At 40.1% G+C, this 22,631-nt stretch overlaps 1 protein-coding gene across 7 annotated transcripts in view; it reads right to left on the bottom strand.

Moving 5' to 3' along the window:
• Positions 1-22,631, bottom strand: part of Ncoa1 (nuclear receptor coactivator 1) — a 204,918-nt gene that overhangs the window by 4,414 nt on the left and 177,873 nt on the right. For all 7 annotated transcript variants that reach the window (XM_051181712.1, XM_051181717.1, XM_051181715.1 and 4 more), the window contains 4 exons: positions 17,766-18,168; positions 12,532-12,706; positions 7,369-7,552; positions 1,279-1,368 (listed from right to left, as the gene is read on the bottom strand). In XM_051181712.1, coding sequence (XP_051037669.1) covers positions 1,279-1,368; positions 7,369-7,552; positions 12,532-12,706; positions 17,766-18,168 — 852 coding nt within the window. The remainder of the gene's footprint in view (positions 1-1,278; positions 1,369-7,368; positions 7,553-12,531; positions 12,707-17,765; positions 18,169-22,631) is intronic.

Below are 22,631 nucleotides of genomic sequence, written 5' to 3'. Positions count from 1 at the left end.
TAGTCAAGGATAAGGCCAAACTAGTGTGTTATCAGTAGTCTCCTTCAGGAATGACTTTGTCTACAGCACAGAGCCTGATTCCTTAACTCAGCATTCAAGTCATCTAGAAATTTGATGCCATCTACTATAACTCTTTTGATTCCTGTGATTTCTTATTATAAACTTTTTAATTCTCAAAATATTTGGCTTTCTATAACTATGTGAAGAAACTACTATTTCTCTGCCTCTGGCTCCCAAGAACTGTCATTCTTTTTTCCTTCATGTGGTCTGAGAATTGTTTAACCTGTTTAGTCCATCTCCTGTGTGAATGTTCTCTGGCCATCTTAGCTTTCCTCTCTTATATTTCCAGGCCTGGGATGGAATCCAGAGCCTTCTACGAGAGAGACAGGAGTCCTATTACTGAGCTGCATGCCATCCCCATTTCTCCTTTCTGAGAATGCTTGGTTTTCGTTATTTATAGCATGCACTTGGTAGTCTGCCTTCTTTGGTGACATGACATTTATTGCATATATCTTTGTGCTGCATTTTGAACAGGCTCTAAGAAGACTTTGGTACTGGGAAGATCTGGTTCTGAACCTTCCCAGCTTTGTGAATAATGAACATAGGTAAAGATCCTCAGGTCCCGTTTCTTCATCTGTGAAGGAAAGGACTGTGGCCTCCAGAGTTACAATGGAGGGTTAAATGAGATAAAGCTCACAGTGGGGAGTACAGTGACCTGCAAATCATAAATGTTATAGTAAGAGGTATGTATTTTACCTCTCTCTGTATCATGATGCCTATGTTAATATTAAGAGACTGCAGACTAAATAAGTGGCTGAAGTGAATTAACCCCACCCCCAAATTTCTGCTAATATAGAGGAGACCACCTTGCTATTTGTGCTGCTCAGAAACACCCTGCCAAGAAGGTGTGGTACCCAGCAGATGCTGCTTTGCCTCAGTTTATTGGATATGTTGAGATCTTTGGTTACAGTGTTTTAGAACTTTGATCTGCAGACTTTATAGCATTGTTTAGTCACATGTGACTCTATCTGAGCCAAGAGCGGGCTAACTCCTTAAAGCTTATCTCATTTAACCCTCTCAACACCCTGAAAGCAAGTATCCCCATAGTTCCACAGGCACACAGAGGCTCAAGAGAGTTCTGTAAAATCCCCACAGTGACACTGCTGACAACAAAGATAGACTTCTGGAGCTAGGCTCCCAGCCACATGCTATGTGATGTCCTCCATGTATCCAGAGTGCCCCTGCCAGCTCTGCACTAGGGCTTTCTTTCTTACTGACCTGGTTCCCATCTGCTTCTGTTTTGAGAAGGTCAGTAGATGAGAGCTGGTTGCAGTAGAGGCCTGTGTGTCTCAAAGCTGGATCATTCATCTAGTAAAGATAAATAAAAGACCAAGTCATAAGCTAGCTGTGTAAGCTGAAAACCATGTTCTTCAATGAGAAGACTGACAAGAGTACTTGGAGGACTGCTAACCTAACAGTGATTTATCACACTGTCATTTATCAGTCAGACAGGAGCTCCCTGTGGGTGGAGACTGTGAGGACAGATGCTGGTGCCGCACTGTTTCTGACCTAGCGGTTACTTGGAGTATTCACCTTGTGAAAGTCACAGAGTTGTATACTTTTCTGTATATTCTAATATCTGACACTTGAATAAAAAGTAAATTCTTTTTCTCTGTCTTTCTGATTCAGTCTGTCTTAATTTCCTTGTCTCCCTCTTTGCTCTCTCACACAGACACAGACTCAAGCTGATTCACCACCTCAGTTAAGAATCTAACAAAGGGCTGGAGAGGTGGTGTGCTATTCCTGTAGAGGATCTCACTTTGGTTCTTAGCACCCATATCAGGTGGTTCAACCCATCTGTGACTACAGCTCCATGGGAGTCAAGACCTCTGGCGTCTGTAGGCACTGTGCTTATATGGGGTACAAGCACCCACATGCATGCACACATGCACATGAATACATATACTTTAATAAAATGATCTTAAAAAAGAGTCAGTAGCAAAGATCGTATTCATACCACTGTCTGAATCCACCAAAACAACTAGGGTAAGAAACAAAGGCATTCAAGATAGCAGACAAAGGCAATGCTCAACACTAAACTCCGAGTCTGGGAAACTACTGGTAACTCACTCCTGTAGCAATTTTCTAGTATACAGTTGAATGCAGCCCTGGGTTAAGAAGCTGCTGTAACCCACAAGGCAGAATGTCAAAGGAGAAAAGTCCAAAGAGACAGGCCTAGAAATGTGCAAGGCCCTCTGGTCTGTGGCTCACAATGAAGAGGAAAGAGCTGAATAAATAACATGGATGGGATAATTCCAAAAGAGCACATAGGGCGGGGGCCAGGTCTCCATCTTAACAGCTAGTGTGGAAAAATGTCAGATTCAGGAGGCAGGAAGAACTACAGTAGATCGTTACTACAAAGGCAAAATTGGACATACGATGAATACTGCTTTTGTCCCATCAAATAAAAAGACCTGGAAGCATTAAATTACTTCAGGGAACAGAATCATTTTCCAAAGCAAAGACCAAAAATACTTATAAGAATATAAGTAGTAGGCGCTGGAAAGATGGCTCAGAGGTTAAGAAGACTGGCTGCTCTTCCGGTGGTTCTGAGTTTAATTCCCAGTAAGCACAAGGTGTCTCACAACTATCTATAATGAGATCTGGTGCCCTCTTCTGGTCTGCAGTGCAGTCACACATGCAGGCAGTATACTGTATGCATAATAAATAAAGAGATCTTTAAAAAAATATAAATGGTAACTTTCATAGTTTTGTATTCAATAGAAAAATTAACAGTCATATAAAGAACAGACAATTATGAGCCATAATGAAAATGAAAACCAATGAACTGAAATCAATCCCCAGATAGTTCAGGTGATAAGACTGACAGGTGATTTACTGATTAGGTGACAGACTGATTTAAGATAGTTGTAATAATTGCATTCCCTGTGTTCAAGAAGCAAGAAGAGCTCTTACTTGGCCATCACCAAGTCCTACAAAGGTAGAAGCTTGGAGTGTTCAAGATTCAGTTTCTCATAAAACTCACTGCCATACCCAAGGAAGGCATTGCCAGTAGAAGTGTGATGGATGTTAACCCTGACTACAGGAGGGGCTGAAGACCTCCATGAAGACATCTACAATGATCTGGGACATGAACTTTGAAATTGCTAAAGCCTTAGACAAGCACCAAGCCCACTCTGTGTGCTTGCATGCAACTGTGTTGAGCTGATCTACGTCAAGTTGGTGAAGACCTTTTGTGCTGAGCAGCAAATTAACCTAAATAAGGTTGATGGCAACAAAAAGCTACCCTTATCAGGTAAGCTTCTGCAAACTGATTGACAGTTGCTGTAGTTGTATAGTGGTTAAAGTTTATGGCAAAGAATTTTAAGCCAAGGATATAACTGAATAATACTTAAAATTCAAGAAATGAACAAATTAAAAGCCTGGCTCATTCAAGAAAGAAAGAGAGCTGGGAAGATGACTTGGTTTTTCACATAATTCATAGAGCAAGATGACTCAGCTGGTAAAGTGCTTGCTGCACGAGCCTGATGACCCGAGTTCGATGCCCAGAACCTACAAACAAGTGGGAAGGAGCTGACTCAACAGTTTAGGAAGCAGACAGAGGAAAGATGAAAGATATGCTAGCAATCTGAAATAGTAAAAAAGATTCACATCTAACATCTACATATTGAAATGTCTGAGATGAAAAACAATGGACAAAATGAACAGGTTAGACAATGAAAAAAATTAGTGAACCTTAAGCTTTAAAATGAACACACAGGGGCCTGGAGATGTAGCTCAGTTTAAAGAGTGTTCTCTAGTGTGCATGACATCTTGGATTCAATACCCAGCACTGCATTAAAAAAAAATCAGATATGGTAGCACATGCCTGTAATCATTATATTTGAAGAGGCAAGAAGATCAAAAGTTCAAGGTCATCCTTGGCTGTGTAGTGAGACAGAGGTCAGCCTGGGCTATATGACTCATCCACCGTGTGTGTGTGTGTGTGTGTGTGTGTGTGTGTGTGTGAGACAGAACTTCATGCTAAAATCAACCTCCTTCTTCAGCCCCAGGATATCAGTGAATAATGGGATACCTTCAAATACCTACTACATGTGTGACTCGGGGCGGGTAGTAACAGAAAAGTTTGGAAAAAAAAAAAAAAGTTTGAAGAATGATTTACATTTTCTTGATGAAAATTACACATTTGTGGACCAAGAAGCAAAATAAGCCCCAAGAATAAGAAACAAAAGCACATCATAATCAAATTACTTGAACTCTGCTACCAAGAGAAAAAAATGACAGTGGCAACATATCCCTCATCAAAATAAACTGTGAGGCAGCATCTTTATGTGTGAAGTTAACAATGCCACACTGGGACTCCGAGAAAGTACTCACAAAGATAAAGCAGAAGCAAAGGCCTTTTCAGACATAAAAAGTCAAAAGAATCCGCAGCAGAGCTGCACCCTGATGAATACTACAGGAAGAAGGGACTTATACCATACCAGATGAGAACTGGGATTACACAAAGAACAATGGAAAGTGAATCTGATCACTACATGGGCAAATACAGAAAAGTTACTTACAATTTAAAAACAGTTACTGTCTGAAGAAAAATAACAACACTGTAGCAAGACATATAGAACACATGTAGATACAATATGGATGATAACATGGCATAGGAGTAGAATATGCAAATACAGTGCTACAAGATTCTTACACTACATATGAGGTGATTTAATACAAGAAGATGGCTATGATAAGTGAAAGAATATAAACTATAAAGCAAAGATTAAAATAACTAAAGTTACATATAATAGTGAATAAACAAACAAAAGAGATAAAACAAACATTCAAATTATACACACAAAGGTAGAAAGAGGACAAGGCAAAAATAAATAAGATGGGCTATTTAAACCCAAACATACCATAGGGTATGGTGGTGCAAGCTTTTAATCCCAGCACTCAGGAAGCAGAGGCAGGTGGATCTCTGTGAGTTCAATACCATCCTGGCTTACATAGTGAGTTCCAGGCCTTGCAAGGCTATACAGTGAGACCCTGTCTCAAAAAACAAAACAAAACAAAACAAAAAATCCAACCATACTAACAACCACATTAAGTATACATGGACTAGCCAATCTAATGAAAAGACAAAGACTGTTGAACAAAAAGGCAAGATCCAAGTATATAAATAGCACTTGTTAGATATAATATTTTTATCCAACTCATTATATTTTGGTTGGACTGTGGTGGCATATGCCTTTAATCCCAGCACTCAGAAGGCAGAGGCAGGTAGATCTTGTGAGTTCAAGGCTGGCTTGGTCTACAGAGAGAGTTCCAGGATATCCAGGGCTATACAGAGAACCTTGTCTCAAAAAACAAAAAGAAAAAAACAATGAAAAATCTATTAAATTTTGTTTTAATCTAATAGAGATAGTGAACAATCCTAATAACTGAATAGTGACAAAAAAATCAATTTTGTACCTTTATTTTGCTACAAGATATGGATCACAAGATGGGCATGGAAGCACCTAGTACAGGATAGTGTTTGTGTGTGTGTATGTGTGTGTGTGTGATATATAATTTTCTGTAAGTTATGGCTATATGCTTTGCTGGGCACTGAATCCAGGCCCTCACATTTTAGGCACATATTCTACCTAGCCCTCAATTCTATTCTTTATTTTTATTTAAAAATTTTTGTTTTGTTTTTTGGAAACAGGGTCTTGCTTGTATAGCCCTAGGTAGTCTGGTACTTGCTATGTAGACAAGACTGGCTTTGAATTTATGGCAATCCTTCTGCCTCAGCCTCCTGAGTCCTGGATTATAGGCGTGTGTCACCACATCTGGCTTTTCAATATTCATAGCCATTCTCTCCTGCTAGCTTCAGTTGTTTGCTTGTTTGTTGTTGTTGTTTATAAAGGCAACTTCTCCACAATTTTCCTGACCAGGCCAGGCCTCTTTCCTTTTAAACACTTACTGGTAGTTGTACATACTGGCTTCATCTGACATACACAACTTTACCTTTTTTGTTTTTGAGACAGAACTCCAGAGAACTTGCTATGTAGACTAGGCTGGTGTCAAACTCACAGAGATCCACCAACCTCTGCCTAATGAACTTGGATTAAAGGCGTGCACCATTCTCAGCTCTGGTGGTTCCTCTCTTACATAGCTGTGCTGTTCTAGTATTTGATGGATTCATTGCCCATGATTTGTTTACTCAATGTTAATATGTATGTGTCATGGCATTATCTTTGTGAATACCAAAGAAAAGGTGACCATAGAATAAGTGTCAGCAGAGTGGTGGCCTCCTTAGCCTCAAGGCTCAGAAGAAGAGGTGGAAAGGCAGCAAGAGGCAGAGGTTGGGGAGGGCTGGGGCAAATCAGTGTCCACTGGACAGGACATGGCAGCTGTCCTCATGAACCCACAGCAGCTGTAGGTTCATCCATAAGACAGAGGCAGTCAACATTTTTGCATGCAAGCTCACAGCCCCCTCTTCTAACTAAAGATCTGTTGACAGCTGATGCGTTATGGGAAGGGAGAGACAGTCTTTTAAAGGGTGTGACCTCTGGTAGGTGAACCAAATTCTGCTAGATGGCCTCACATTTAGGATTATTTGATCAGAACAGATTGGACATAGTAAATTATTTAAGAAAGGGAGGAGTGTTACAAAGTTGGGAGGGGTGGGGAGATAGATTTTGATACTATATCAAAATATAGTATATGGAAATCTTAAGAAATTAATAAAAATGTTGCATTGAAAAAAAGAAAATGTATTCAGCATATATAGGGATATTCCAAACCAACATGTGCACCACTTTGCAATAAGTAAAAATAGTAGAATTCTGTGAGATTAAAATCTAACTTATAAAGTTCATCGTGTGTGTGTGTGTGTGTGTGTGTGTGTGTGTGTGTGGCAGGAGAGGGGTCAGAGGACAACTTGCAGGGGTCAGTGCTATCCTACCACATGAGTCATAGGGGTTCCAGGGATTGAACTCAGATAGTCAGACCTGGCCCTGGCCTCAAGTACCCTTACCCATTGAGTCATTCCTCTGTCCATTCTATCCTTTTTATTTTTATGTGATGGGTGTTTTGCTTATATGTATGTCTGTGTGCGGAGGTCAGAAGAGGGTGTCAGATCCCTTGGGACCAGAGTTACAGATGGTTGTGAGCCACCATGTGGATGCTGAGAATCAAGTCCTGGTGCTCTAACTACTGATCCCCCTTTCTACCTATTAAGGACGAGTAATAATCAGAAGATAGTGGGGAGGAGTACAGAAGCACGGTTCTTGCCAGTGATGCCTGGTTCTCTTGGGTACTAACTGTGCTGTGTTTTGTGTGTGTCACAAGTGTGTCAGCCATGCTGCTTACCTGCTCAGGGCACACAGTATTCATCCCTGGCATCTGCAAAGAGCTCATCTGCATCTGGCCCATCATTGGATTCATGTTCTGAACATTTGCATTTCCACCTGCCATGGACACGGTGATGCTCATGTTGTTGTACACGCCTGGCTGTGCGGGGGCGGGCTGGTTCTGGACAGCTTGACTGAACACACTGTTAACTCAAAAACAACCCAGATTACATGCACTGCTCATGAACATGGGGTTAATGAGACAGATTTTTTTTCATTAGATAGAATTCTAAATAAAATGTTTTCTATTTTTAAATACATGTAAAACTATAACTTACATATTAAAGCAGACCATAATTCAGGTATATTCTGAGTTCTGTCCAATGGGTTTAATAATAAAAAGGGACCATGTTGTGTTCTCTCCTCAGGGGTGAACACAGATATTTTTCACATCTTTTCCAGGAAGCTACATATAAGGGCAGCTATGTTTTCCAGAGGGCTTGCTTACTGACTTCTTTCCTTCATGGTCAGATTCTGGATTGTTGCTATTCCAAAGATTTCAAATGTAAAGTAAGCATTTTAGTAGTTAAAATAATTTGGAATAAATTCCAAGTAAGTTCAAATTGGAACTTTATATTTGAAACTTGAAAATTCTCAATGACACAAATGTATACTAAAAGAAAATAATATAAAAATTGTCTTTTATAAGATCTAAAAATACCAAATATTTTGATTATTACTCAATTGTTATTTCTGGTGAAACTGATTCCCAAAACAGTTTTTCCCATTGTTACTTATTTATCCGTTAGCTCTCCAGTGGTAAATAGGACACCACAACATTTATAGCTTCAGTCCATTAAGGTAATCACATTGAAATCAACAAACCAAAAAAGTCTGTTCATCATGTCTGAAGAAAAGTAGCAATTTCCTCCCCAAGTTAATCATAAAACACTGAAAATTATATTCCTCAGAATCAGTCAATGATGCATCTATGGACTTTTAATGTCTGCACAGTGCATATGCTTGCTAGTCAATGTTCTCACAGCTAAAGATACTAAATACATCTATTAACTTATGTTCACTTATTTCGCCTTAGATGGTGTTCTCTGTCAACTGGTACACAAGTCATCTCTGTGGAGAGTGAGGCTCTGTAAATTAACACACACCAAAGTTCTAAGCACTGAAGTGATATTATACTGAAGAAAACTCAGGGGTTAATTTTCTTTTGATTTACACTTGGAACTATATTTTAGCTTACGTTCCTTCAGATGTTTTTAATTCCATTTTACTTCCTTCCAGCAAAGGAAGAAAATAGGACCCCTTGTGGCCTTAATCTCTATTCTAGTCTCTATTCTAGGTCAGCTAGGCTCCCTGGAACCTTAAGTCCAATTCTCATGTACCCTGCATTCCTGTCTAACTCATGGCAATGATCACCGTTTTCTGAAGGAGCACTACCTATCTGTCAACCCTTAGGAAAGAAAGAGAAAGACGAAGACACTGGTCTTGAGTGGTTTCCATACACACCTCAGGTTAGTAACAATCAAAGAGGTCCTTGTTTAAGTAAGATTAAGAAACAACAATAGAATGTGGCTTTTACAGTGGTCCCAAGCACTGGAACTTTCCACCCAGAAAAGTGTTAAATAGAGACACAGTCCTGTTCCAGGATACCAGTTTGCTGTAATTACTAGAGTTCTGACGTCCTGCCTGGGAACTCTGGACATAGCAGAGACATGTGGCATCTGTGATAGTTCAGGACAAATGTGATGTGTCTCGACTTACAGTGTGTTAAATGCAATAATAGGTAAGTGGGGCAATGACACCATGTGCTGGTCTATTTGATATAGGATATGGAAACAAAAACTTTTTTCTTTCAAACAACTAGAATGGAGTTGTTGTGTATTAAGATGGAAAGAAGTAGAAGAAAAGCAGTTTTAAGAAGAGCATAAGTTGGAGTCAGCATGGCGAGATGGGGAGACCAGACGCCTGCCTCACTCCCCGACAGAAAAGAGGAGATGATGGGAGATATCATTCTGTATATGTTTTTCATACTGGTTTAATAAATAAAGCACTGTTGGCCAATAGGAAAGCAAGATAGGAGGGACTAGGAGACAAGGAGGAAAGAGGAAGTAGTAAGGAGGAGTCAGCATGGACAGACCGGGGAGACCAGACGCCTGCCTCACTCCCCGGGCTAATCTCAGTAAACCCTGGAAGAATCTGAAGGCCAGAGAAGTAAACGAAGTTCTCAATAAAGGAGAAATGTTACTTGATCCATGTGAGGGCATGAAATATTAAAGGAAGAACACACTGCATTTTTGAAAACTTTATGCTATGCTAAATATTATTTGAAGACTCTTCTCTGTCTCAGAATAATTATCAACTGGTCCATTGTGACACAAATATCAAAACTACACTTACTTGTTGCTTAATAAAGATGTGTTATCAGGAAAAAAAAAAGAAGAGCATAAGTTTATTTTTGTCATATTAGGTTTGTGATGTCTAAGTGTAGATATCAATTAGGCAGTTGGACATGCAGCACAGTATTCAGGGGAGTTGTGTAGGCTAGAAATTAAAACTTGACTGTAATAGCATAAGCATATCGATATTTGCTGTGTATTGATATTTGCTACAGAAAATCTAGAAGAGAGAGAGATGGGGTAAATGAGAAAACAAATATGCATGTGTTTATAAACATATGTGGCGGCCTGGGGCTAGCTAGGTGTCCTTTTCAGGATTATCATCTACTTTCTTTGGAGTAGGACCTCTCATTGGCCAAAGCTCACCAATTAGACTAGCATGGCTAGTCAGGAAGCTCCAGGGACCCTCCAGTCTTGGGTTGTAAGAATGTGCATGTAAGAATGGCATTTTTATGTGGTTTCTGGAGTTCAACCTTGTGTTTGCAAGGCAAGTACTTCACTGACTTCATCTAGCCTCAACACTCATTAATTTTTTGTGACAGGGTATCATGCAGCTCATATTGGCCTTGTTTTCACTAGGTAATGAAAGACAACCCTGAACTCCCAATCCTCCTGCCTCTACTTTCCAAGTGCTGAGATTACAAGTTTGCCAGGATGCCTGTTTTAGGACTGGATGTTACAACTAGGGAACAGTAGCTATGAGGTAGAGGTCCAGAATGAATTCCTGGGCTTGCGTGGAGGCCAAGGAGATGTCCTCTTAGCAAAAAATGGCCTCCTAGCAAAAGAGAGTAAGAAGTAGAAGGGAAGTCAGAGAGAAAGAAAGAGAGAAAGGAAGAGAGAGAGACAGAGAGACGGGGGGGGGGGGAGAATGTTCCAAAGTGCAAAAGAAGAAAAGAGCTAAAAAAAAAAAAAAAATGGTAAATACATCAAACGCTGCCGACAAGGACTGCACCCACTTTATGGAAGACGCTAACCACCTTGGCAGAACATTTCTGGTGTAGTGGTAAAGATGCACCTGACTGGCTCGACAGGGTGTGGGAGGAGAAGAGGTGAGCAGAGCACAGTCTAAAGAATTAAACTGTAAGGTGGAACAGAGAAACAGGTTAGGACCTGTCAGCATGGCTCCCTCCAGCAGTTCTTTTTCCATTCCTTTCCTCCCTCTCTTCTCTTTTCTTTCTTCTTTACTTCCTCCCCAGCCTCTGTCCTTCCTTTCTGTTTCTACCTCAGGGCTTGTCTATGCCAAGCAAGAGTTCCACTGTTGAGTTATTCCACTAGCCACTGTCACATTTAAATTAATCACACAGTGCCTGCAGTCTGGAGTGGCCATCACTGGGTTCCATTAGAGTTGCCGTGTCAGAGTGCAGCAGAGGGAGAGCTGGGCGAAGGAGATGCATGCACACAAGGGAGCAGTTAGAACAACAGACAGTGGGATACAAGGACTTTAGGAAGCTAGCATTAGAACATGCCAGGAGGCTAACTTTTTTTCTGTGTGTTTCAGAGAGGGCTCCAAAATCCCATCCCATTTACAGCCAGACCTTACTGAGAGCCACACAATTCTCTTAGAAAAGATTTCCTCTCTCACCTTTCAGTGAACTTTAAGAGAATATGGTTTTATGTTTTCAACTTTAACTGCCTTACTTATTATGTTGTCAGACTAAATGGCTTCCCTGTCATCAGAACCAAGACACAACCAAATTAAAAATCCTTATACAATCAAGTGATGTGTGAAAAGTTCAGCATTCAGAATTAAAAAAATAAAAAACTTTAGTGAGGTAATTTTATAAGCTAAACAGGTAAGATGAGGCCACTAAAAATCCAGACATGCACGAGGAGGTGAGGCAGAGTGACTTAGGAAGCCTCAAGAATGTTGGTTATTGTAGACCTTTCAAACACTCTGAGCAAAGAAAGACAATGAGCCCCTCTGCTCAAATGAACTTTAGCATTTTATTAGTATGGCTTTAAGAAATTAACTACTCTATTTTCAATAAAGAGGTTTTCTTATAATCAGAGTTTATGGAGAACGGATTGTGGATATCAAGTTTGATCTTTTTCTGTACCTACTGAGATAATAAAATATTTTCCCTTTCTGACTCAGGACCCCCTGAATATGGGACTCAGCCAGAAGGACTGAGCAGTCTAAGGAACCTCAGACCATGGAACCAGGATGTATCCCTGGTGCACAAAAGGACCTTGTGAACACATCCCCCATGGAGAGATACTGCCTTAACCTAGAGACAGGAGAGAAGTCCTGGTCCCTACTTCAAATGACTTGGCAGACCTACATGACCCCACCTGGATGGCATTGCCCTACATGTGGAATTGGGGTGGGGGGAAGGGAGGGGAGGGTGGTCAGGGTGCATGTGAGGGGGCAGAGAGGGTAAGAGGGAGGAAAGAAGGGAGGGAGGGAGAGGGAACTGGGATCGACATGTAAAATAATAAATTAAATAAAAAATATTTGCCCTTTGAAGAAAATGTACATCTGTCCTAGAAAAGCTGTTACAAATAAGTGTGGGCCACATTCCTCAGGTGTGTGAAAATTCAGGTAAAAAGGCCAGACACCACTAGACTCATACTGTAAATACACAAATTGACCTAGATGATGAGTTGATACTTTAAGCATTTAACACTCATTATCCTTTGCTGATAACAAGACTCAGTTCCTTCTAGCACACAGATAGATTGTGAGCACAGTTACCTTAAGGAAGTATGGCTTCTCTTATGAGCTGCAGAGTGCCAGAGATTCTCATATAGAAAAACTATCCCCTTACTTGTTGTTTCCCATTGTTCCTTGCTGCCAGGTCTTCATGTCTGGTGACTGGTACCCAGAAGCGGGTGGAGTTTGTTGGAGAAGAGAGCTTTGCGGAGGAGGGATTGGCATTGGCACCATTGAGCTCCCAGGGCTTAGAGATGGGGCAAAGTTGGCCTCTCCTTGGGGAACCAGTCCTGAAAATTGACATACATTAACTGATGTAAATACATTATAAATGTATCACATTTATAAAATAATAATAATAAAAAGCACCTTCTATAATTTATGTAGTAATGCCTTCTTTAACAGAAGAAAAAAAAATCAAGGAAACGTGGTCTTTTAAAAGATGGCAGGAAATCCTAGTACAAGTAGATACATAAGCATAAAGTTTGGAAGGAGTGCTTTTAGAACAGGATTGTATTTGATCTTTTTTTTCTTTTTGTGCTAGTAAAAATTTTCAAGTGCAAAAAGAATGAACATACATAGTAGATTACTTGTCTAATTAAAAAAAAAACCCAAGAAAGGGAAATAGGCAGGAAAAATCTACTTGTGAAATATAAAATCATCGAAGGTTGTTGCCACTCCTCCCTAAGTTTCTTTGTGTGCTCTGCTTCCATCCCCCTATTTTAAAAAGCTTTATTTATAAACATGAATGTCACCATGGACTCCATAAAATTCAGTGAGTTTAGTGAATATACAGAGTTGAGGTGCATCACACCTTACTATCTTGCACCTGTTTGTAATGGATGATTCCCACTCTCAAGCAAACAGTGGTCTGTATTATGTCTCCATATAAACTGGTTTCTGTTTGTTTTCAAGATAGGGTATGAAGAATTCCAGGCTGGCCTTGACTTATTATGGAGTCAAGGATGACCTTGAACTTCTGACCTTCTTGTTTCTACCTCCTGAACTGTTTTGAGTATAAGAGTGTATGAAACCATGTAAAGCTGAAGTCCAGGGCCTGTGCAAATTAGACAGGCATTCTTCCAATGGAGCTGAATCTGCAGACTTCATAGGGATATCATCACACATATATGCACACATTACATGCATGCAATGCCCATGGAGGTCAGAGGAGGGTATTGGGTCTCCAGAGAATTGAGATACAGACAGTTGTGGGTGCTGGGACACAAACCAGGTCCTCTGGAAGAGTAGCCCAGTGCTCTTAACTGCTGAGCCATCTCTCTATCCTTGTCCTGGCTGTTCTAGAACTTATCATGTAGATCACACTGGCCTCAAACTCACTGAGATCCACCTGCCTCTGCCTTCTCAGTGCTAGGATTAAAGGTGTAGGGGTACCATACCCAGAGTACTTACTCTTCTTTCATCTTGAATGGTTTCCACTGTCATTCTCTTCTTATGTAATTTTTAATTAGTTGCTCACCCCATCTACTATATTTTTCACCTACCCTCCTCTTTTCTATAAATTTGATTTCTATTTTACTGATACTATGTAGTATTTAATATGCTCAAGCTTCCTTCTAACTTAATGAACATAAATAACACATTCATAGTTTCTAAGTCCTTAAAGTTCCTAATCATTCTAACATCTGTGTAGTTTTTAATTATTGTGTATAAATACATGAATACTAGGTCTCGCTGTGACATTTTTACATATGTATATAATATATTCACTTCTGTCATTGTCCTCTCTCCCTGTGGTCCCCTTGTTTTCTCAAATAGTCTGGGCTGGGTTTGATGGCTAATTTTTCTCACTATTATAGGGTATATTTTCCTGTTTCTTTGTATGCCCGATGGTTTTAAAAGCCAAACTTCAGATTCTTTGAATTTTACCTTTTTAAGAGCTGGATTTTTAAAAGACAAATATTTAAGTGTTTCTGAGCTATTATCTGGGCCATGGTTAGCTTATATGGAAACCTTAGCTCTTTTAGGGTCTTTAACCTAGAGAAATCAAGAACAAGACTTCACTCTACTCCTGAAGCAAAACAAAATTCTACTTGATACCCATGAATTATGAGGTTTTCCAGGCTGGTTAGCAGTGAAAGTGGCCCTGTGTGAACTGTGAATAGTATTCCTTTTAATCTTCAGGCTTGCTGCTCTGGCCCTGCTTTGTGTGCATGATGCATGAGTGCATGCTGAGGCCTGTAGGAACCTTCTGTGCGTATCTGGCCTTCCCGGTGTCTGTGCTGGACTCTGCTCCACGGCAGTCTGCCAATCCCTAGAGCTGTTGTTTCCTGTTCTTTGTCTGATGCTGTCCTTTCACATGGAATAACAGGTTTGGCCCCTGTCACTACCTTAGGCTATAGCAGAAACCCCTTAAAAAGTGTTTCTTTCCATGTATTTTATTATGCTAGCACTGCTTTCTTTTATATGTGTTTTCCTAAGAAAGCATCTCACAGCTGAGGGCTTTAAAGACAAAGTTATAAAAGTCTAGAAGGAAAGAATGCCACAAGCAGCTCATAATTTAGCATAATTTTTCAATCTTCCTTAGAGACTCATGTGTACTTTTTAAAAAAAGATTTTTTTTTTATGTGTGAGTGTCTGTACGTATGCATATGCACCATGTGCATGCCTGGTGCCTGCAGAGGATGGAAGACAGTGACAGATTGCCTGGAGCTGGAGTTACGGACAGTTGTGAGCTGCCATGTGGGTGCTGGGAACTGAACCCAGGTCCTCTGCAAGAGCAGTGTATGTTCTGCTCCTTCATAATGCTGACCTGCTGCTTTCCCTTGTCATTATACCATAGCATGCTACTATGTTCTTATGTCTTTATAAATATAACTGTGAATCCCTCTACATAACATCCTACTGTGTTCTGCCACTGTTAATGGCCTTTTTATATATTTTTTAATATGGTTAATTTGTCCAGCAAGGTAACTTACTCACTTTATAGTTTTAACAGGCTAGAATTTAAAAAATACTTTAAATTTTCTATGAAAGCTGTAATTTGTATAGTTTCTAAACTTCCTTTCACTTAATGCTTAACTATTTTTTTTTTTTAAAACTGGATATAAATAAAGCTATGTATTTTTTATCTGTATGTAACTCAAACTCTGGAAACTTGGACTTAGATTACATGGACAATTTTCCTTTTACTTATAATTCTTGAGGGTACATTTTTTTATTTGACATCATTTTTACTTTTATGTGGATGATTTCTGTATGAATTCTACATATAGAATTTTCTTTGCTTGAAGTCTTAAAATATTTGTGTTTGATGCATTTATTGTTAATTTTATTTGAGATGAAATAATTTCTTTAAGAGAAAAGATATCTAGGAGGAGAAAAGATACAATGTTCTAGATACTATGCTACAGAGTTAAAATGATCAAATTAGAGACTCCAAGAACACTGCAATTCTTCCTTCCTTCCTTCCTTTTTTTTTTTTTTTTTTTTTTTTTTTGATACAGGGTCTTAAGCCAGACTAGCTTTGTAAGGGACATGTGGCTCAGGATGACCTTGACCTTCTGATCTGCTTCCCCCTCCCAAGTACTCGGATTACAGTACAGTATGTACCATAGGACTACAGGTGTGTACCACCATGCCTGGCTTGCAGAGTACTAGGGCCTCATGCATACTATTACCAACTGTGCTAAATCCTCAGCCCCTATCACCATGCTTTTTGATACTTCTTCCTTCTCTATATAACATGTATGTTAGAATGCAACTAGAGTCACAGGTGTTTATAAGCCAGCATGCAGTGCTGTGAAGAGTAGCTAGTGCTCTTAACCACCGAGCCATCACTCTAGGCCCCACACCCCGGTTTTAAAATGATTTTAAAAATGGACTTTTAAAAGTAGTTTATAGCAAAACTGAAAGGAAGGTACAGAACCCCTGCACTTTGCCATTTTACATGTACAGTTACCCAGTCTTCAACTTCTACCAGCATGGGGCTTTGCTTACAGCTGACTAACCTACACTGACATTGCTATTATCCAGAGTCCAGCAGAAAGAAGAACTTGGCCAATAAGGAATCTAAGGGAGACTTGTAGCTCTGGTTTCAGTTATGTCAGATTTACTAGAAACAGAAACATATAGCAAACTAGAACATATAGCATATAGAAACTAGAAACATAGCAAACACAGTTGAAAAGCCTTTGCATCTGGTCTGTTTCCTTAAGATGCGATAAATACATTTCCTTCTCCTCCCCTCCCAACTCTCTTCCTCCCTGCTCTCTTGCCCTGCCCTCCTCCTGCCCTGTATTGCCCTGCAATCCCACACTCCCATCTTTCCCTTCTTGAGGGATTTGAAAAAGGCTGAGCTTTTCTGGAACTTGGATTCCACAAACTTAAAATCTGGTTTCTGAGTCTTGTGAGTCCTGTCACTGGGGAACACTCTACAGTCCAGAGAGCAGAGACAAAACATTTGCATCTTGAAACATTGTTATTCAAGGAAAAGTAACAAATTTACAGTAATCTTTCCAAGCAGCCATTTCATGTCAGTGTGCAAGCTGGTAAAGCTGCCCTCCTTGTTGCATCACCTTCTGAGTTTTGCTTACATTGTGAATATAATACAAAGAAGAGTTACCTTTTGTAAAAGGTTTTTCTTGGGGTGGGGCACATGCTGCCTGCCAAAGCCCAGTAGTTAATTGCCTGCTCATGGGATTCTTTTCTAAGAAGACTTAAAATTCATGTTTAGTTCATTTATATAATCAAGGAGTTTCTTTTTTCAGGAATTGGTCACTAATTTTTCATAAATATGACTAAAACATGATAGATTAATCAAGTATGTATTATCACTACTGCCTTTTAGCATTTCAAAGTAATAAAAAATAAAAAAATCATTGTTTAGGATAAAGAGAGTGGAAAACAGTAAAAACAAAAGATTAAAAAAGAGAAAACTTCTATAAATCAGAATATTCATCGTGGAGGGAGTCATCTTACTTAGCTAAAAGTGGTATCATCAATAACAAGTCTGAGTTACTTGGTAAATATTGATTATCCTTATATAAACTATCAAAACAAAATCATCCAATGGCTCTGAGTTAAAGCACTAAAACCTGCTAGCTGAGAAAACCTTTGAGTAGATTTCATAGGATTCAGGAGAGAAAAGTAAGTGAATTTTCTTTGTATGCAAAATGTTAAGAGTTTTATAGTCTCCAAATTTATTATTATCAGCAACCAAACTGAGAATAGTCTGAAACCACTCAACCACTCAGTGGTAACTGAGCCTGGGGCCTGCCATGTCCTGACTGATAAGTTTTGCTCTCCAGCATGCCCCAAGGTCAGGGCACATGCAAACAGGACCTGCATCTACAGGTGAACTGGAAAAGCAACACAAGCACTGCATACCTGATCCTGGATACTGGAAGACATTCTGCTGCATCTGAGGATTGATGCCAGTGCCAAACTGTCCTCCCATGTTTCCTGCCATGCCTCTGTTCACCATGCTGCCGCGGGTGGCCAAGGATGCCTCAGGATTGGCTGCCAGCTGAGAAAAAGGGCTGGTAGAAGCAGGTGGGGTTCCTGGGTTTGTACCATAGTTTGGTGGGTAGGGGAATTGCTGAGGAGCACCCTGAGGAAGACGGGGGTTTCCCATCTGAACTGGCAGTCCAGATGAAGGAGGGATGCTGTTCCCAAAACTTTGGTGCCTCATGAGCATGGCTCTTTGCTGCTGTATAATCTGCCTCTGTCGATGTTGCTGACTGTACAATTCCCGTTGACGCTGTGCCAACATTTGAGCATTCAGGGGAGGCTACAAAGAAGGAAAAATGCCTTTAAAATGATGATTTATTTTTTATTTTTTTATAACAATTTTTATCAAATGTTTGGGTATTTCACACCATGCACCCCAACCCCATTCATTGCCCAGTCCTTCCATATCTGCCTTCCACCTCTGTAGCCTCTCCCTGAAAAGTAAATAAAAACTAAAATAAAATAAAATTAGAAAAGAAAAAGAAGGAAAACAGAAACCGAGAACAAAACCATCTCATTGACCCCCTCTGGGCAACGACCTGCTCCTCTATCAACTGCAACATTCTCTTCCTCCATCTTTCCCACATCAAGGAAAATTATCTGATCAAAATTATTATAATAATCTACCTATTCTAGAAAGCTTATAGGATAAAGCCTGGTAGCTGGGAATAAAATAAAATGTAGCAACCACCAGGCTACAAGGGAAACTAAATTGGAAAGGAAGGATCTTTTAAGTAAAATCACAGGGCAAAAATAAATCAAGTGCATTTTATTTATTTTATGTGTATGTGTATACACATGCATGCAAGAACCTGATGAAGTAGAAGAAAGCATCATCCCCTTGAATTGGAATTACAGGTGGTTGTGAACTACCACATAGGTTCTGGGAACCAAACCAGGGTCCTCTACAATAGTAGCCAATGCTCTTAACTGCTGAGCCATCTCTCCAGCCCCTTAGTACACTTTACAGGCCACAAGTAGCTAATAAATGCTAAGATATTATCTATTAGCTGTTTGAACACAAATTAAAAAATGACTATCAAAAAGAACCACATAAGAAAACTCAAAGTAAATGTTAACTAATTTTGTGATACTGGACAAGAAAATCGCTAAGAAACATAAACACCTCAAGGAAGTAAGACAAAAAATGCTTGATGAATTCACCCTAAGGCAGTGAGACTGAGTTCACCCTAAGGCAGTGAGACTGAGTTCACCCTAAGGCAGTGAGACTGAGTTCACCCTAAGGCAGTGAGACTGAGTTCACCCTAAGGCAGTGAGACTGAGTTCACCCTAAGGCAGTGAGACTGAGTTCACCCTAAGGCAGTGAGACTGAGTTCACCCTAAGGCAGTGAGACTGAGTTCACCCTAAGGCAGTGAGACTGAGTTCACCCTAAGGCAGTGAGACTGAGTTCACCCTAAGGCAGTGAGACTTCCATTTCTAATGCACTTCTCTGTTTCTCTACAGAGGCATTCTTGCCCCTTCCTCATTGTCTTTACTGCTGCACTCTGTTTAAATGAATAAACTATGATTGAAAGTGATGTTGATTTTTCATTATACTTTTCTGTATTTCTCAAATTATATCTATAATAAATAGGTGTTACCTTTATGCTTCCGAAAACATAAAATACCATCAAAATGTGGAAAACTACAAATTGGAAGGTTCAGTGCCTAACAAATTACCATTTAAAAAGAAAATAATTAACTAGAAATAAGATCATTAGCAGAAGTAAATGGAAACAGCTATTTTATATCATTATGCAGCATAATAATACTCTAGGCATTATCATAAGTAGCTTAATAGCTACACGATTATGGATGAGGACAGAGGTGGTGAATTAGGCTGAAATCACTTTTCAGTTTTCCCATGAAAAGCAACATGGCATTTCAATAAAGCCTTCAGAAGGTGTCATTTTAGACTGAGGATCTGATTGAAGCATATATATAGTTTCTTTAAAATGAAATCTGCTGACTAGATGTTGTCTACTTTGGTAAAACTGAAACATGGTTTTCTGATAGAAATGTGTGAATCGTTAAAATGGGGTCTTGTTTCCGAACAACCGAATTTCTCCTACATGGGATCTAATAGAGATTTACAACTTAAAAGCCCAAGAAACTCAAATGTGTACCTGTGAGGGTGCTCATATCCAATTTTGAGAAGCAGCCTCATCAGCACCACCCCTTTGATTAGTGATAGCTAACTGTATTTGTCCCAAATTTACCAAGGTCCATTTTGCGAAGAGATTTTAAAGATTTACTTTTATTGCTTTGTTTTATTTTAAAGATTTTTTATTTTTGTGTGTGGGTGTTTTTGCATTCATGTACATCTATGCACCATGGGCCAGAAGAGGGTGTCAGATCCCGTTACTGGTGTTACAGCCAATTGTGAGCTGCCATATGGGTGCTGGAAATTGAACCTGGGTTTTCTGAAAGAGTAGCCAGGGCTTTTATCCACAAAGCCATCTCTCCATTTCTGTTTTGTTTTTAAAAAAGATTTATTTATGGAGTTTCCAGTGAGATCCCATTATTGTGCAGAAACTTCCCAACTTTCAGCTCAGCCTTTGTCCTCTTCCACCAGCCATTGGCTAGAGGTAAGTCTGGGCCCAATTGGGGCAGCCTCTCCCTTACAACGTCCCGGGTCTCAAACTCCCTGGGTTGGCCCCTGATCCCACTGCTCCTGTGTCCTGTCCCCATGGAGAGCACCCTTGGAACTCTGATACACCCACACCCATCCCCACCGCGAGCCTGCCCCCCCTAACCTGTGCCCTACCCTGCCCACTGTCCTGCCACTCTGGTTGAGCACTGGGACAGAGGGTGGAGCCAACAGTCCACCCTACTTCAGAGACTCCTCAGAGCAACTCTGAACAAAGGAGACCTGCCTATCCACCTGTAATTTCCACCTGCTTGGCCTCTGACCCTACCTCCAGTCCTCTGCTGGAGTCCCTGGCCCCTCCCAGAGATCCGCCTATCTCTGGGAGTCCACTCTGAGTTCCCACAGGCAAGATCCTTGACCCCCCCAAAGCAGGGCCTCTGCTAAAGAGGCCTCAGCTGGAGAGTGTCAGTTTCCAATGAGATCCAACTATCGCGCAGAAACTTCCCAAGTTAAAGCTCAGCCTTTGTCCTCTTCCACCAGCCATTTAGAGGCATCTTCTACTGGATCCTCATCCCTGACCCCACCCCTGGGTCCCTGTCTGCGGAGAGACCTCCTAGAGAGCTCGGACCACCCAGAGCTACAGATATTGAATCTCTGACCCACATAAAGCCCACCTAGGAAGTACCATAGAGGGGGGGGGGAGACACCACCAACACCTACTGGAAGAAGCTATGGGAAGAAGGCAATACAAGAGAACATCTAACAACAGAAAGACAAGCATGACACCACCAGAATCTAGGGAATCTACACCAACTAGGACGGAACACAACAACAAAGCAGAGGAAGCAGAAGGGAATGACTTAAAAATTACCATCATAAAAATGATAGAGGCCCTCAAAGAAGATGTGAGAAAATCCCTTAAAGAAATGGAGGGAAAAACAAACAAAAAAGTGGAAGAAATGAACAAATTCCTTAAGGAAAGAAAAGAAAGTACAGAAAGCCAAGAAAAAACAATTAAGCAGGTGAAGGAAATGGTTCAAGACTTGAAAACATTTAGAGAAAATAAAGGAAACACAAACTGAAGGAATGCTGGAAACAGAAAAACTGGGCAAAAAATTGGGAACTATAGACGCAAGCATAACCAACAGAATTCAAGAGATGGAAGAGAGAATCTCAGGGGCATAAGACAAACTAGAAGAAATAGTTTCATCAACCAAAGAAAATCATAAATCCAACAAATCCTTAACACAAACATCCAGGAAATGTGGGACACCGTGAAAAGGCCAAACCTAAGGTAAGGAAGCCCAGCTCAAAGGTGCTGAAAACATATTCAACAAAATCATCGAGGAAAACTTTCCCAATCTGAAGAAGGACATGCCCATGAAAGTACAAGAAGCATAACGAACCCCAAATAGGCTGGACCAAAGAATAAAAGACCCCTTGACATATAATAATCAAAACACCTAGCATAAAGAATAAAGAAAGAATATTAAGAGCAGCAAAGGAAAAAGGACAGGTAACATATAAAGGCAGACCTATCAAAATTACACCTGACTTCTCCATGGAAACCCTAAAGGCCAGAAGGTCCTGCATAGATGTTCTACAAGTATTAAGAGAACACGGATACTAGCCTAGAATACTATATCCAACAAAACTCTCAATCCCTATAGATGGAGAAAACAAGATATTTAATGACAAAACCAGATTTTCCCAATACGTATCTACAAATCCAGCCCTACAGAAAGTATTGGAAGGAAAACTCCAACCCAAGGAAGGTAACTATGCCCACAAAAATGTAGGCAACAGATAATCCAACTACACCAGAAACCAAGGGTAAAGCAGAACAAATATATTGACAATACCACTGCCAACAACAAACCTAAAACAAATAAGCATCAACAATCAATGGTCCTTATTCACCCTCAACATTAATGATCTTAACTCACCTATAAAAAGACACAGACTAACAGAATGGATACGAAGACAGAATCCATCCTTCTGCTGCATACATCTAAGCTTCAAAGATAGACATTACCTCAGGGTAAAGGGTTGGGAAAAGATTTTTCCAATCAAATGGAAATGAGAAGCAAGCAGGCATAGCTATCCTAATATCTAACAAGTTAGACTTCAAACCAAAATTAGTCAAAAGAGA

The sequence above is a fragment of the Phodopus roborovskii genome, unplaced genomic scaffold (assembly GCF_943737965.1).
Source record: "Phodopus roborovskii unplaced genomic scaffold, PHOROB, whole genome shotgun sequence".
Lineage (NCBI taxonomy): Eukaryota > Metazoa > Chordata > Mammalia > Rodentia > Cricetidae > Phodopus > Phodopus roborovskii.
The sequence above is the reverse complement of the archived record's forward strand: the minus strand, read 5'-3'. Positions and strand labels throughout refer to the sequence as shown.